We start from the raw sequence: 14,779 nt of genomic DNA, 5'->3' as shown, positions 1-14,779 counted from the left end.
TGGGATGAAATCCCAGTGTCACTGAAATAAAACATCAAGATTCGTTATTTTAAAGGTTCTTTATATAAAGCAAAGTATGACTCGTTCCCTAGGAAGCTTCTGTTTGTATGCCAACTTTGAGCACGTGTTTAAATACATTCCCTTGGTTCGGCTTTCTCTTATCTGGCCAGCATAACAAACTCTATGGGGATGGAAGGGCAATGCCTTGCCTTCTTGCAATTGCTTAAACTGAAAGCTATTCTAGTACACCATATGCCAGTCCTGCATTCCAATAGCTATGCTACTGCTGCATTTCTAGGCAAAGGATGTTGTAACAAAGCTGTTCTACCCTCAGGGACTGTATCCGCACTTTATGTACATCAGCAAGTTTAGTTCAGAAATCGGCTCTAGGAGACAAAACTCGAGACATTCACCTTACATTCTTACCTAAACCAAAGATTGTTATACACCAGGTTTCTGGTTTACTAGCTTAAAACACAGCCTGGGTTGGCTCTAAACCATAAAGAGTAGTGGGTAAGAAACTGTATATTTTCTGACAGGTCATTGAGCCAAAACCTAATCTGCTCATCTTAACAGCTCATTTGTGTCTGCTGCCCTGACATTCTGACACTTGCTGTCAAGGTTCTTTTCCCAGGCAGCTAGGTGCTTCACTATTCAACACCACTGCCCTAATCTGCAGCAGCACATACCAGTCTCTTAACTCAACTACTGATGTAAGATCTGTGTCTCTGGAATCCAAAGAAACACTCTCAAAAACCAAGACGAAGATTATCGATGGCTTCTCTATTATACAAACCAGACATTTAACACAGCACAGGACACAAATTATGAAAAAGGTATTTATTATTTACACAACTGCTATAGTTCCTTAAGAACAATATATACCATTTTTATTTGAAAGGGTCAGGCTTCTTTCAAATACATGAACTGCATAATGCACAAGTGTTGGTAATGCCAGACAGCAGTCACATCACACTTCTATAGTGCAGGCATAAGCAGCGCAAGTAAATGATATTTTAAGAACAGTATGGCTGAATATTGTATTTAAACACAGTGTTTGCACTTTGACAAGATTTAGCTAGAAGAGAACAAGGGTTTTGTTCATGCTTTGTTAGGAATGTGACTTTCCCAGCTGAGGTTTAAACCCTTTATCTGATGTATGAGAATTTTTCACGCAGTCTGCTTTTCACTTACCAAATAAGAGTGGGTTCCTCTCCCTCAAACTTCAGTCTCTTTTTTTTCCCAGTAAACACTGTTTTATAGTACAAGTTCACACACTGGAGTAAATTTGCCACAGAGGTGGTACGTTCCCATCTTGCACAGAGAAACACTGACATACTAATACATACCAAACTTAGACAACTTGTAATTTATAGACTTAAATACTGGATTGGGAGAGGGAGACTTTCTAAAGATGGAGGGAATAGAGGGCTTATACAATTCATACACTGCCAAGGCTGGCTTCTCACTCAACTTTTTTGGTCTAAATACTTTTTTTTCCTAGTTTCAGAAAGGTTTTGGTCTTTAATGGTTATGGTTGTACTTGGGCAGCAAAAGAGAGGAAAGTGTTTTAAGGGGTAACACCAGAACTGGATGCAAGAAAAAGTAACTGACTTGTTTCTCCCACTTTGAGCTTATTGCTGTGATCTCTTAAGAAAAAAAAACCCACAACCAGCCACCTGGAAGACCAAGGATAGCAGTCATTCTGGCATTGGATCCAGCCTCCAGCACTATTATACTCTAGCGGAAAAGCAAGGAAAAGTCCAATGATCTCAGTTATGTTCCCTTCAGCTCAGTGCCACACAATTTCCTAAGCGTTATTGTCCTTGCTTCTTCGAAAGATACCTGAAAGAAACAAAAGCACAAGTTTTTCAGAAGATAAGAGGTAGGCATAAATATATCTAGTACTAGTATCAAGAAGAGTGTGGCCAGCAGGTGGAGGGAGGCTCTCCCCCTCCTCTACTCTGCCGTGCTGAGGCCTCATCTGGAGTCCTGTGTTCAGTGCTGGGCTCCTCAGCTCAAGAGGGACAGGGAACTTCTAGAGAGAGTCCAGCTCAGGGCCACCAAGATGATCAGGGGACTGTAACATCTTCCTTATGAGGAAAGGCTGTGGGAACTGGGGCTGTTTAGTCTGGAGGAGATTGAGGGGGGAGCTCATTAACATTAACATTTATAAATATCTAAAGGGTGGGTGTCAGGAGGTTGGGACATCCCTTTTTTCTATGGTATCTAGTAACAGGGCAAGGGGTAATGGGATCAAGCTGGAACACAAAGGTCCATTTAAACATGAGAAAAAACTATTTCACTGTGAGGTGAGGGAGCCCTGGCACAGGCTGCCCAGGGAGGGTGTGGAGTCTCCTTCCTTGGAGGTCTTCAAGACCCACCTGGACATGTTTCTACGTGACCTGATCTAGGTGACCCTGCTTCTGCAGGGGGGTTGGACTAGATGATCTCTAAAGGTCCCTTCCAACCCCTACCATTCTGTGATTCTATGATACCCTTTATAAACTCAAAGTACAAATGTGCTTTCTTTTCCCGCCAGCAACCCCCCTACTGATAACCAAAAAAGTAGAAATGTGATCAATGCTACTTATGATTTTGAGTTCCTCATTCTTTCAATTCCATGATAGGTTATTTTACAGTTATTCCAAGTCACGTTCTTAGTTATTCCATCGGGGTTTTTAAACAAAAGTGAGGAACAAAAGAGAATGTTTGATTCTAAGATGTTGAAAACAATACCAGTTGGAAAAGTAGCTATAATATCCTTTAAGATAAAAAGGACCATCAGATATGACCTGATCCAGGTGCATCTGCTTTAGGCAGGGCATTGGACTAGATGATCTTTAGAGTCCCTTCCAACTCCTACCATTCTGTGATTCTGTGACATGGTGGTACTCCTCCTAATAAGTTCAAGGCTTTAATGAACAGTCATCCAGCATAACCTGAAAAGAACATCCCTCCACTAGCTTCTTTAGAGAAAGCTCCTCAAAAATGCTTGTTTCCCAGTCTCATGTTTCTCTTGCCACTACAGCTGGAGCAATCTGGCTATGTGGTGACACTGAAGTCTTTGCAAGTACTCTAGAAAAAAAAATCCCAACAATTTAAACAATGGTGTGAAAAAGTGAATTTCACTGATTTTGAAGTTTAAGGTTTGACTTTCTGTTCTAATCTGAAACAGCAAAGAAAACTCAAGTTTGCAAGGCTCTCTTAAGCACTGAATGAGTGGGTTTTGAATAGCATATTGCACACACTTTTTTTCACGTGTATTGAAACTTCAAGCTGTTGCATAAAACCACTAAGATGAATTTTTCCCCAAATACTTCAGCTAATCATCTCGAGCAAGGATTAGGATACTAACTCCTGCCCTAAGCACTTGGAAAACTCTCATTCATAACACAGTAACCTACATTTCAGACCTGATGAATACTGTAACAATGCACAGCTTGGATAGCACCTGAGAACCACGCTGTAACACCCCAAATCTCTGAAGTAACTGCCAGGAAAGCTGCCTCATAACAAAGGACCTGAGATCTGAACTGACAGCCTGACTTTGCAGGGGTGGAAAGAGATTCCCAAGGACTAGGCTTTTTCTTTTCCCTTTATGAAGCATAATTGCTTCTTTGAAAACAATCAGTGGTCCTGAATACTGGAGAAATACGACAAACATAAAATCTCTTCTATCAAAATGGTATGATTTTAGGGAAGCAGCCCAATCACTACAGCTTTATTCAATTCTACTCCAATTAAAGGACCCTCATAAATGTAAGCGATGTCAAAGTTCATCAGCTTGGTTGCTTCCTGTCTTTGCACAGACAACCTCAAGCAAAACAAAGTAGGGTCAGGGACAAAAGGAAGAAAGAAGGAATTTTGACTTTGTCCTTACCTTTCCCAATGTTTGTGATTCAGCTCCAGAAAGTCATCTAATTTTGCTATTTCTTTGAGGTATTGAGTGAGCTTTAGAAGCTCCTTGTCCTTATCCCGATTTAAATGTGCTTTCATAAAAGGCCTTATCTATACAAAATAAACAAACTGGGTAAAACCAGCTGCTCAAAGTAAGAAAAGTGCTTCTGATTCTCTATCATTTGCCACCTAATGAAAACATTTTTTTCAGTACTGTGCCAAGCTGTAACTTCTCTTGGGTAAGAGGAAGAAAAACCTTTCCCGTTAGCAGCCACATCCATTTTGTCATGTTATTCATGCCTTGAGTGCCCCCCAGGAACAAATCTGTTTTGTCTTGCGCTTCTTCAAGCCCTCCCCTCTCAGTCACAGAGTGATAAAATGGTCTGCAATGGACTGTCACGTTTTCTAATATGATTTAATTGATATCTTTGCGGGAGGCATGAGGGTTTTTCAGCTGTTTTCTGAGTTTTGTGGCATCACTGCAACCAGATGTTTGATTTGTTGGGTTTTTTTTTTAACAAAAACCATTTGCCTAACAATCACAGCTTCTGTGGAAAGAGATGTCAGAAAGAAAGCTTATCTGACAAGTGCATAAGCTTGAAACACATTATACCTGCGACTTGTTTTAGTGATTCAATGTTCTTGTCTGCAGCTCTGTTAACATTCTGAAAAACAACTTTCAAGCCTGAGGTAAAGGAAGCTCTTTGGATTATCTTCTCTCAGGAACACCTTTGCTATTCCTGATTCTCCTAACACTCTCCAGTTCCAATTTACATCATCTTGCTAGATCTCACCAACTGTTATCCACTTTATCGTGGGTACTTTCAAAGAAACATCACCTTGGATTTCTGCACTTGAGGGTTCTTTTAGCACCACACTGCTGTACCATCATGTATAAGCAGAAGTGGAAGCTGCATTCTTCTTAGTGAGAACCAGTACTTATAACGGAGCACAGACTCATTGGCTATTTTATAAAGTGAACTATTTGTTGTTCTGTAATCAAAATGGCTCCAGGTACTAATTGTTTCCCTGTACAGAATGCCTGCTATAACACTGCCATTCCACCCTAAGTACAGCCATTTGTTATTTGACTTATTTTCCAAATATAACTACTCTTGAGATGGGACATTACATATTTCAATGGTGCCTGACAGCAATGCTCACTTTGATTACAACTCACAGGTACAATTTAAGCAGAAATCCTAATTTCCTTGGTTTTGGTAGTCTCTTAAAGGCTCACTTAGTAGTGAAACAAAGTTTATTCAATACTACTATAAGGGAAATATTAGTCCAGACAAATGGCAATCTAAATAAAAACCCATCATAAAATATGCATATCTGCTAGTTAAGAATAGGCTTTCTTTATGGTACAGGAAAGCAGTATGAGAAAGTACTATTTGAGGTGTAAGAAAAAGCAGTAATAAATGAAAATTCCAGTTAAAACTACCTTGAGCCCATTTTGGGGATTCATTAGGAAGTTTCGGCCAATATCATCAAACATAATAGTATTTTTTTTGCTGTAATACTCTGAAAACTTTCCCCAGATGACACCAAGAGGCTTCACCTGCAAAAAGAACACATACAAGGTACCTGAGGTAAATCAGATCATATGCAGGAGGTAAATACCAGTCTGTAGGAACCTCAGTCCAAACTCAAATGGACACTTGTTTTCTTTTACTGAAAAATTAGCAAGTGGTTGGCTTTTCATAAGGGAAGAGACTTGCAGTAGTGTAACACACTAAACACTCCACATTGAAGAAAACCTTACTGTTGGTACTAAATTTTGTTGCAAGTTATGTATTATTTGATTTGAAAGCCATCATCCAAATGTACTGCTCAAAATATTAGAGAATTTCAGTAGGGAAAAAAGAAGTATTCTATGCTTCCAAGTTCCTGACACATTTCTTGCATGAAAATCCCAACACAACTTGTATTGTTGAATACTTCAAAGGGGTTTGATAACACGACAGTTGAATGTGGGGAAAAAGGGACCAGGGAAAAAAAAATAAGTACTTACATCTATTAGTCCTCTTCTAGGAGTGTGCACTGTTATCATGGCAGCACTGTCCAACATGAAAGTTATCTTGTAGTTTGCATTGGTACTCACTCCCAGCTCCTGCAGCGCAAAGATTTATTATTAAAGCTTCTAATTACAAGGGTTTTACTGTTGTACAACTGGAACCACGATTATCATAACATTGCCTGTCAAAGGGTGAGCTGGTGAGGATTTCAAGAGACACACTAAAACTGATATCTGGGGGGAGGTGTTAATTTTTTTGCCTAGTGAGAATCAGAAAAGTACACCATTCTTCCACGACAAAAAAGGGGATCGGAGTTTTTGTGCAGCATTTGCCATCAGAAACTTAACAACTGATGTCAGCATAAACCAAAGCAACTCTGCAAAAACAGGCAAAATACACAGGTCTTGCCCATACCTTCATGCATAATCTTTCACAAGTTCTATGTGTCTTGACTTTGCTCAATATCTATAGCAAAGATAACTGTGTAGTGTCTGCTATTTGTTCCTTCCAGGAAGCTGCAACAAATCACAGCCCAATTCAAGAAGAACTATACAGTAACAGTTCATTGTTACAGCTTCCTCCCACATGTGTCCAAGACAGCCTGTGTTAGTCAGAAATCTGTCAGTTTGCACTTTAAAGATTTGATTACTGCTGAAACAAAGACTCTAAAGAACCCATCCTTTTTAGAAACAAGAAACTTTGACTAGATGAGAGGGCATCATTTCCATTTCAAATCCTTTCTAGAGCTGAAAAGTAATAGTAAAATCTGCTGACATGTTGTAACATGGATATTGCTGACAGTTTCTGGTGTGTGCAACAGCAGTAATATGCAAAGCTACATAACAAGGAGAAAACATCCAATGTAATAAGTCTCTTCCAAACATCCAGCCCCACCTAACTGATTTGCTTTTATATGGGAAAGTGAATCTTGCAAATGAAAAGTGCTGCCTACCTGGGTCAATGTCCTTTTACACTAAAACAACTAGCTGTTTGAATTCCAGGCATGAATAGATGGCAAATGAGAGACTGAACTTGGTTATCTGATACTCCTTTCTTTCTAATCTTGCTCCTGCTTTGTAGTTGAAAGGAAGAACTTTAATGCCAAATATCACTGGGATCATTGTTCCCTGACAAAAAGTGCCTTTTAGAGGTAAGCACCCCTGGTGCTATCAGTTTAAGGAGAAACAGCAGTTGGCATCTAGGGGTAGGAATCTCAACCAATCAAGATCCTGCAGCAGGCATAGCAAGGTGGTGATTCAAAACTTATCAAAGGGCTGGAAAGACAACTGGGAAAAGTAGAAGGCTAAGACCAGTGCAGGGGAAGTAATCCAGTTTAATGGTTTTCCACAAGGTTGAGTCACAGAATCACAGAATCTTAAGGTCCTAGCACTACACTGACAGACAACACAGATGTAATGCTGCCACGAGAAGTGCAATGTTTGCAAGGCTCAACAGTGATTTTTACTTGCACTAACTCCATTTCACACTTGTGATGAAAGATTCTAATTTCTATGATCACTCTGAGGTATTTGTTTTGTCTAGAAAAATTGCAGCCATTATTTTGAGGATGAGAACACTGGCAAAGGGTTAGTCTATAACAGAGTGCAGATCCCAATGCTTAACTTTGGAAAAGTTTTCCCTGAAAAGGAAACAAGCTTTGATTTATAAGCATAAAAAAACCAACCCGCCAACCAAATGTACAGCACTTCTTAGCAAGCTCATTAGATTTACAGCTAAGCTTGACTGTAAATATGTTTACCACTAGGTCAGCTGTGCAAAACTGGCTGCTTGCCTGACCTAGGTACGGAAGGAACTTGGAATGAAAGACGTGTCCTTACGGATGTTTTAACAAGGCAGAGGAAGCAATGGAACCACACAGCTGCAAGAGGTACATGATTAATATCAACAGAGTGTCCTCATGATAACCTACTCCAGCATGCCACATCTGTTCACTCCTTAGAAAAAATGATATTACCCTTACAGACTAGAACTCTATAATTAGATGTAAGATGAAAGCAACCGTGAAGGCTGGGTAGCTAATTTAAGTTTCAGCAGGTACATACTTGTGTTTAGTTCTGCCAAATTTAGCACTTATTGCTCATATTTTGTGTGGAATTCTAAAAAAGAGATTTAATCTAGTTTTGTGCCAATTTCAAGTGACTGTGAAGACTGGGCTTTGATTCATACAACTTCCCCAGTTGCTAACCTGCCCTGTAGCCCTCAGCAAGAGCCCAACTGTATGAGCAGACAGCCAGAATAGAAACAATCACACATTTTCAGAACAACTTACTTTCATTTTAGCTTCAATCCACTTCATATTAGTAGCAGCTGAAACAAAAGGGAGAAAGCAGAATGAATACGTTATTGAAACAAGCCATTGACAGGTAAAAAAAGAAAGAAGGCAAGAAAGCACTCACTTAATGTATTACAATTTTACACAAAACCTAATTTGAGAAAGATCCATTCTTGTTACAGCTTTTAGGGTTCACTGCCTTAAAAACAGTCTTCCCTCATGGAAGTCTATTTTTATTTGGAAAGAACTTATCTGAAGCACTGCATGCTTCAACCATTTTCTAGATCAGCTGTTACTGAACCAGTCTTTAGGCCTATAAATGGGTTATGCCTGATCTGAGGAACCTGCCTGTGCAGGATTTTCTCCTGGAAGCAATGATAAGAACACACATAAGGCTGGAAATGACCAAGTGTCAGCATTGACCACTGATGCAAGAATATGTAGAAACATTTTCCCACATTGTGGATTTTTTAATACAGTTTTAATTTGGTTTAAACTCTGCACTGGCTGAAGTCTGCTCTCCAGCTGTTGAACAGGAAGTGAAACAGCATCCAAAGGCACATGGTCAACTATCCCTGTAGACAGGAGAGTTTAGTCCATTTTACAGATCACTACTTACTGTCTGGACTGAGATTACTCACAGAGACAGCCATCAAACAGTGTCTGAATGGGGATGATACAATTTCATTACTTCAAGTATGTGTTTGACTGTACAAAGTAGCACTCAGCAAAGTGATGTTGAGCTTTGTACTGTGAGTAGACCCATTTATGCAAGCAATAAGGGATATTTTTTCATACAAGAATTACAATTTTTCTAAAGTAGTGTGAATAGCTGTATGAACATCCCTGCTGAGTGCATTACAGATAAGCATTCATGTATTGGTTTAGATCTTGTGATTCACACTAAAAAGCAATATAAAAACCTCCCACCTGGAGTCTCTGCTCTTAATGACAATTGACAATAAAGCCTTAGGCACTGAGTATAAAACTTACACCAAATGACAATATCATAATCCTCATATGCAGATGTCAGGAATTCATGAAGGTATGGCCTCATCAGTTCTACCCCAGTTTCAGCACATGACCTGTGATCTAAAAAGAATATGAGAGAGAAGCAATTTATTATTAAAGTCACTCAAGTTCAGTCTGACTTTCCTGTCTATCCAGAAGCCTGAAGAGTTTCATGAGGAATGCAGTGGGGCACTTCAAAATTGGGAATGAATTCATAGCAAACTACCATTCTCATTTTGAAAGTGGAGAGAAGGAGAGGAGAGGTTTACCTGCTGATCTTTACAGACATTAGAGAGCTTAGCTAATAAATAAATATCTGAACATCTTTGAGTCAGGCCAAATCTGTGCACATTAGCAAATTTGTAACAGTCCAGATATGAAATGGATTCCTTCAGACCTTGTGCAGTGAGTTTTGTGAATGTATGTCAAGTTGATTTCAGACATGCAAACACTGCTTGTTCCAATTAGAAATCTGCTGTCAAATTCTGCTAGTGGAAGACCTCTAATAAAAACTTCACACTCGGTAATAGGTTGAATTTTGGTCTCAGATTGTAATTAAACCTCATCAAAAATGAAAGTCAAGGAAAGGAATAAGGCAAGCTATTATTTACTGCTTATAGGCAAGCTGCCATGAGACAGCTACCTCCCAGAATATTAAGTCAGAAGAATAAAATCTGTCTCCAAAAAACCGAGTCTGACAGAATTTTCAAGTAACACGTGTTTTTGTGCATATTTAGGAACGATCTGGAAAGGAAATTTGAAACTATTCTCCCACACCCTCCAAAAGTGGAGTCAATCACATACAGACTGAGATTGTTTCTTTTCAGTATCTTGCCCTTTCACCGTGATGTCCAAGATACAAGTTGGTGAAGGGAAAGATTATTTGGATAAAATACTAAGTTGCTACTTTTTATCATCTTGCAAAAAGCAAATAGTTGCTGCACTAAACCCAACAATATGCAATAATTCAAAAGCCCAATGCTTTCAAACAAAATGTTAGAAAGCAGATGTTAAATAGTAGGACACAGATCAAAATTGCTGAAGTAGGTTTGTAAAGAAAAAAAAAACAAGAAATGTGAACTGGCAAATAAATCAACCTTTTAAACAAAACCAAACCCACAAGTTGCATAAAAATCTCACCAAACAATGTATAATCAACATCTAGCACCAGCAGCTTTTTTCCTTCTCTAGGAGGATTCAGGATTTCCACTTTGTACTCTTTAACTCTGCGGGAAATTTTTAGTAGATTTTCTTCCCTAATGTAACAGTGCAAAAAGTCACAGTTAATTGAAATGCATACTGTACATTCAATAGCAGGATTGTTTTTAATAGCTAAAACTCCTAACCTATTTTCTACTTCCACAACTTCCTCTTCAATATCAAAGTCATTGACAACATCGTCATTATCAGGAGGGGGACCAAGGACATCTTCCTAGAGGAATAAAAATAAAAGATAACTAGGATCACTGAAGGAAAATACCAATGGGTAGCAAGGTTCTCTTACTGTACATTACAGAAAAAAAGATACTATTTAACCAAAATGATTCCGCTTTACTAGTGGAAAGAAATACTAAAGTACATGATGATTGCTCAGATTTCACCATAACAACAGCCTGGTACTTCAAGTCCAAAACAATACAGGAGTTTAACGAATACATTGCTATCAGAGTTCTGCTTAAAGGCAGAAAAAAAAGCATAGGAAAAGAAACACAAACTGAAACTTACTGTACTAGCATTTCTCAAATGATGTCTGGAATAGTCAATATTTTAAATCATACTTAGGAGACATATAAGCATTTTTTCTTGTTGATACCAATAAGCAGGTAAAATATTTACCAAACTCTCTTCACGAGTACCCATCATCATTATTTTAGTATTTGGTTTCAACTTGAGAGCTCCAAGCTTAACATCATCATCTGCAGGTTTGCCTATAATGCAAGCAAATAAGTTTTTTATTGGGGTGGAAAAATGTGAATACCCTTCATGCTTTGTTTGAAATAAGTCACCTGTCAAACACTGGCATCCCCCTGGCTGTAGTATTCTCCTCCTCCCCATACAGATACATTGCTTGTCTGGCTAGCAGCAATTTAACTGCTTTTTAACATAAATTTACTACACTTGAATGTCAGCCATTAAAAAAATTGCCAGGGAGATGGATCAATAATCATATCCAGTGACGTATAAAATCTCTGTATTTGTATTCTTTCAAAAACTAGATCTGGAAGGGAGATGCCCTGTTAGTGTACACAACCTGGCTACATTCAGAGCATGTCTGTCCTTAAACATCTCGAGCAAATATGAAGAGTTACCCTTCATTTTAAGTCCAAGTAGTTTTTGACGCTCTGGTAACACTCCAGTGAGGCCTTTAAGAGACTGCTTCAGATCCAACACTGTGTCTTCCTCTGATAGCGAGGTTATCGTATACTCCTGTCCGCCCCATTTTATTATGAGAGAGAGAGACATCCTTGAAGCATATGTTCAGTGTTATTTGCTGAAAAATCTGCTGCAGGAGGAAAATACAATGATAATGTAAGGAAAAAATAGGAGAACTTCTCTTTTCAGAAGACAAACCACACAGTGTGTTGTTTCATGTTTCATTCCATCGCACATCAAAGAGCTGTTTGGTTTTGTATGAACAGATTACAAATGTGTTGATAAAATGTTCAAACTAAGGGAGAAAAAAACAGTGGTAAAACTGGGGCTCTGAGTTCCATTTTGATGTATTTAGCAATGTCACATTCACCGTTTACTCCAGCATATGCTCGCTTCCTGCGTGCCCTGTGCAGGTACAGGCAGCTCACTGCACAGCCAGCACCCAAGCAGAGTACTGCAGTACCATAAAAGTCATTTCAAAGCTCAGGAATGTCCTCTGCAACAATTACACAACCAAACCAGCCAGGGAGAGGAAACAGTAAATATGAAATATCTAAAATATGTAAAGCCACAACATAGTTCTGATCACAAGAGTTCATTTGTAGCATTGCCTTTCTAAGCACTTTCACTGTGCAATACCTGCAGTAATACACACCCCAGGTCACGTCTCACTGTAGCAGTATCAAAGTAGGAGTCTGAAAACAATGCCAAAATACACACCTACACAATGCAATTACACTGTTAGGACTGCACTTTCATTGCAGTCCTGACAAAACAACTGTAATTATACCACCTTTAATTTGCACAGCACCATTTATACAAATGTTATTTAACAGTTTAGTCCTATATTAAACACAGCAGAGGAACAAGATTTTTAGCTGTATGTGGAAGGAAGAAGAACACCGGTTTTTTCTGCTAAAGCTTGGGAAAAGAGAATCCAGAAGATAGAAAGGTATGAAGAAGCTGCTACAGAGTGTCAGGAGATGCACTGAAAGCCTCTGCACCAGCAATGATGAGATTGTCCTCGAATGACTGATATCCAAAACAAAGAGAGAGAACAGATCTATGAGAAGACCTGAGGCTATCCACCTTGAAGAAATGCATTGCACCAAGAAATACAGGTCTGGCAATTCTGAAAAAGCTCAGAATACAAAAATCTCATTGCTTTTCCTCTCAGGCTCTGTATTCTCAGAGGTTACCTGCTCACAGACGAAATACTTCTCATTTGTACAGTAAAGCCTATTAGGAATGAACAACTCAGAACAGAATGAACAAAATCTCCACCAAGCTCAGAAAAGATGAGAAATAGAAGACCAGATAGATCCTGCTTGCTGAGGACACTACAAGTCACACCTCCACACTATCCCCCCTCAGATCCCTTAAAACAAATTGAAGAGGAGAACTGACACCACAGAAAATTATATCCCCCCCCTTTTTTTTTTTTTACCAAATAGTCCCAAATCAGATAAGGACCTGGCATTATCCTTCAAAAAGATACACAAAAAAGGTGTCTTAGAAGCACCAAGAAATACCAGCGAGGGTAAGGCTGCACAGCAGCAAGCCATGTTGATACCTAATTATCATAAATTACTCCTGCCCATAATCTTTAGACTAAGTTTACAGAAAGATGAGTTTATTTTCTGTTTTCTCGCCTCAAGTCATTCTGCTGAAAATGCATAGGTCAAGAACTGTCAGAAAGCTTCTCAAGCCTGTCTTCTCAAGGACTAAATGGAAAAGCTCATCCCTCCAAAACTGAACACTTGACCAACTGCCCATCCGTACTGAATTACAGTCCCGCCAAGAGGAATGTTATCAGAAATAGATACACTAAGCAGACATTAGACACCTTTATTCAATGCCAAAACGCTAATGGGACTGAATGTGGACAGAGAAACACACAGTCGCTGCTCTCGGGACTGGATACCCTGTGAAACAAGCTTGCTGAAGAGAAAATGCAATTAACCAAAGCAAGATTCTTCAGAGCCTTTACAAGCTCCTTGGATAACCAAGTGCCTACGGGTTGGAAGGTCACTGGCTCAGAGACAGTGTTATAGTCGTGGTGTTGTAGTTAAATTGTTGCATCCCACTAGTTCCCTTGGAAGATCTGGAAGTCACCCACGTCTTTAAGTTTCACTAAGCAACAAAAAGATAAACCCCCCCACAGACACAAGTGCAATACTGCGCCGACTGAACCGCAGCACTTTCTATTACACGGCAACAGGTGGAGGCACAGGGTTTCCAATCAGAAGCCGCTCGGTGTCAGCCACCTCCGCAAACACGTCTCTGGACAACAGCCGCAGGAACACCCGCCGAGGTTCGCTGTTCCCCGCGGCTCCCGCCGGGCCGTCCCGGCAGCGACACGGCGCGCAGCGAGTGGGGAGATCCCACCCGCTGCTGCTGGCTCCAGTGCCTGGAGACCGCTCCCGCCCCGCACGGACGGGGGCACGGACTCGGCCGAGACAAGCCTCCGCCCTCGGACCTCCCCCTGCGACCGGCCCTGCCCGGTAAAACCCGGCCTCCGCCGCACACGGGCGGGCCCGGGTTCAGACCCACGAGGCTACCGTGGCGATCGGGATCCCGGCAGCGCTCTCCGCAGCTCACCGGGTCGCGCTGACACCGCCGATCCGCCCGCCCTCCCCTGCCCCCGGCAGCGCGGAGCGGCCCCTCACCCTGGCAACGGAACCGGCACCGGCCCGCGATCCGCCGCACCGGAAGCGGAAGTGGCGCCCACCGGAAGCCCGAGGCAAGGAGGGAGGAGCCGCCCGGATGTGCGCGGGTTTCGCGCTCGGCCGTGGCGTGGCCGTGGCGTCGCCGTGGCAGCGCGGAGCCTTCGGGCCCGCTTCGGGTGCGGGAGCCGCTCGTGTGGCGTCAGCCTGCCCCAGGAGAGCTCCTCTGGGCTGCCCCTGCTGGGTTCCGGCGGGTTTTTTCTGAGGGAAAGTCCACGGCGGTGACGGAGCGAGGGCCGGGCCATGGCCCCCGCGCTCCCCTCGCCGCCAGCTGTGAGGCCGAACTGCACTGAGGCCCCACCACAGCTCGGCTTGGGCTCCTGGGAAGCAGCTTCCATGTGCAGCTATTGCCACCGGTGCTTCTTTTTCCTTACCCTGCAAGGAGATTCTTCTCTACACAGGGATCCTCACTCAAAACTTTCTGTGTTGCTTTGCTGGCTCGTTACTGGCATGTG

General features: G+C 41.2%; 1 protein-coding gene across 3 annotated transcripts; it reads right to left on the bottom strand.

Moving 5' to 3' along the window:
- Positions 1–825: 825 nt before the first annotated feature.
- UBLCP1 (ubiquitin like domain containing CTD phosphatase 1) lies at positions 826–14,323 on the bottom strand. 3 transcript variants are annotated; one of them, XM_062003012.1, is made up of 11 exons: positions 14,268–14,323; positions 11,535–11,728; positions 11,062–11,153; positions 10,572–10,657; positions 10,366–10,481; positions 9,208–9,306; positions 8,212–8,249; positions 5,918–6,016; positions 5,348–5,464; positions 3,884–4,011; positions 826–1,845 (listed from the first exon to the last, which is right to left on the bottom strand). In XM_062003012.1, the coding sequence occupies exons 2-11, from the start codon at positions 11,686–11,688 to the stop codon at positions 1,818–1,820; spliced, it is 957 nt and encodes a 318-aa protein (XP_061858996.1). In that variant the 5' UTR covers positions 11,689–11,728; positions 14,268–14,323; the 3' UTR covers positions 826–1,817. The 3 variants fall into 3 exon arrangements, with proteins under 3 accessions (XP_061858996.1, XP_061858994.1, XP_061858997.1); XM_062003010.1 differs by lacking the exon at positions 14,268–14,323 and adding an exon at positions 14,200–14,234; XM_062003013.1 differs by lacking the exons at positions 3,884–4,011; positions 14,268–14,323 and adding an exon at positions 14,200–14,236.
- Between the last annotated feature and the right edge of the window lie 456 nt (positions 14,324–14,779).

This window comes from Colius striatus, chromosome 9 (genome assembly GCF_028858725.1).
Source record: "Colius striatus isolate bColStr4 chromosome 9, bColStr4.1.hap1, whole genome shotgun sequence".
Classification (NCBI taxonomy): Eukaryota; Metazoa; Chordata; class Aves; order Coliiformes; family Coliidae; genus Colius; species Colius striatus.
The sequence above is the reverse complement of the archived record's forward strand: the minus strand, read 5'-3'. Positions and strand labels throughout refer to the sequence as shown.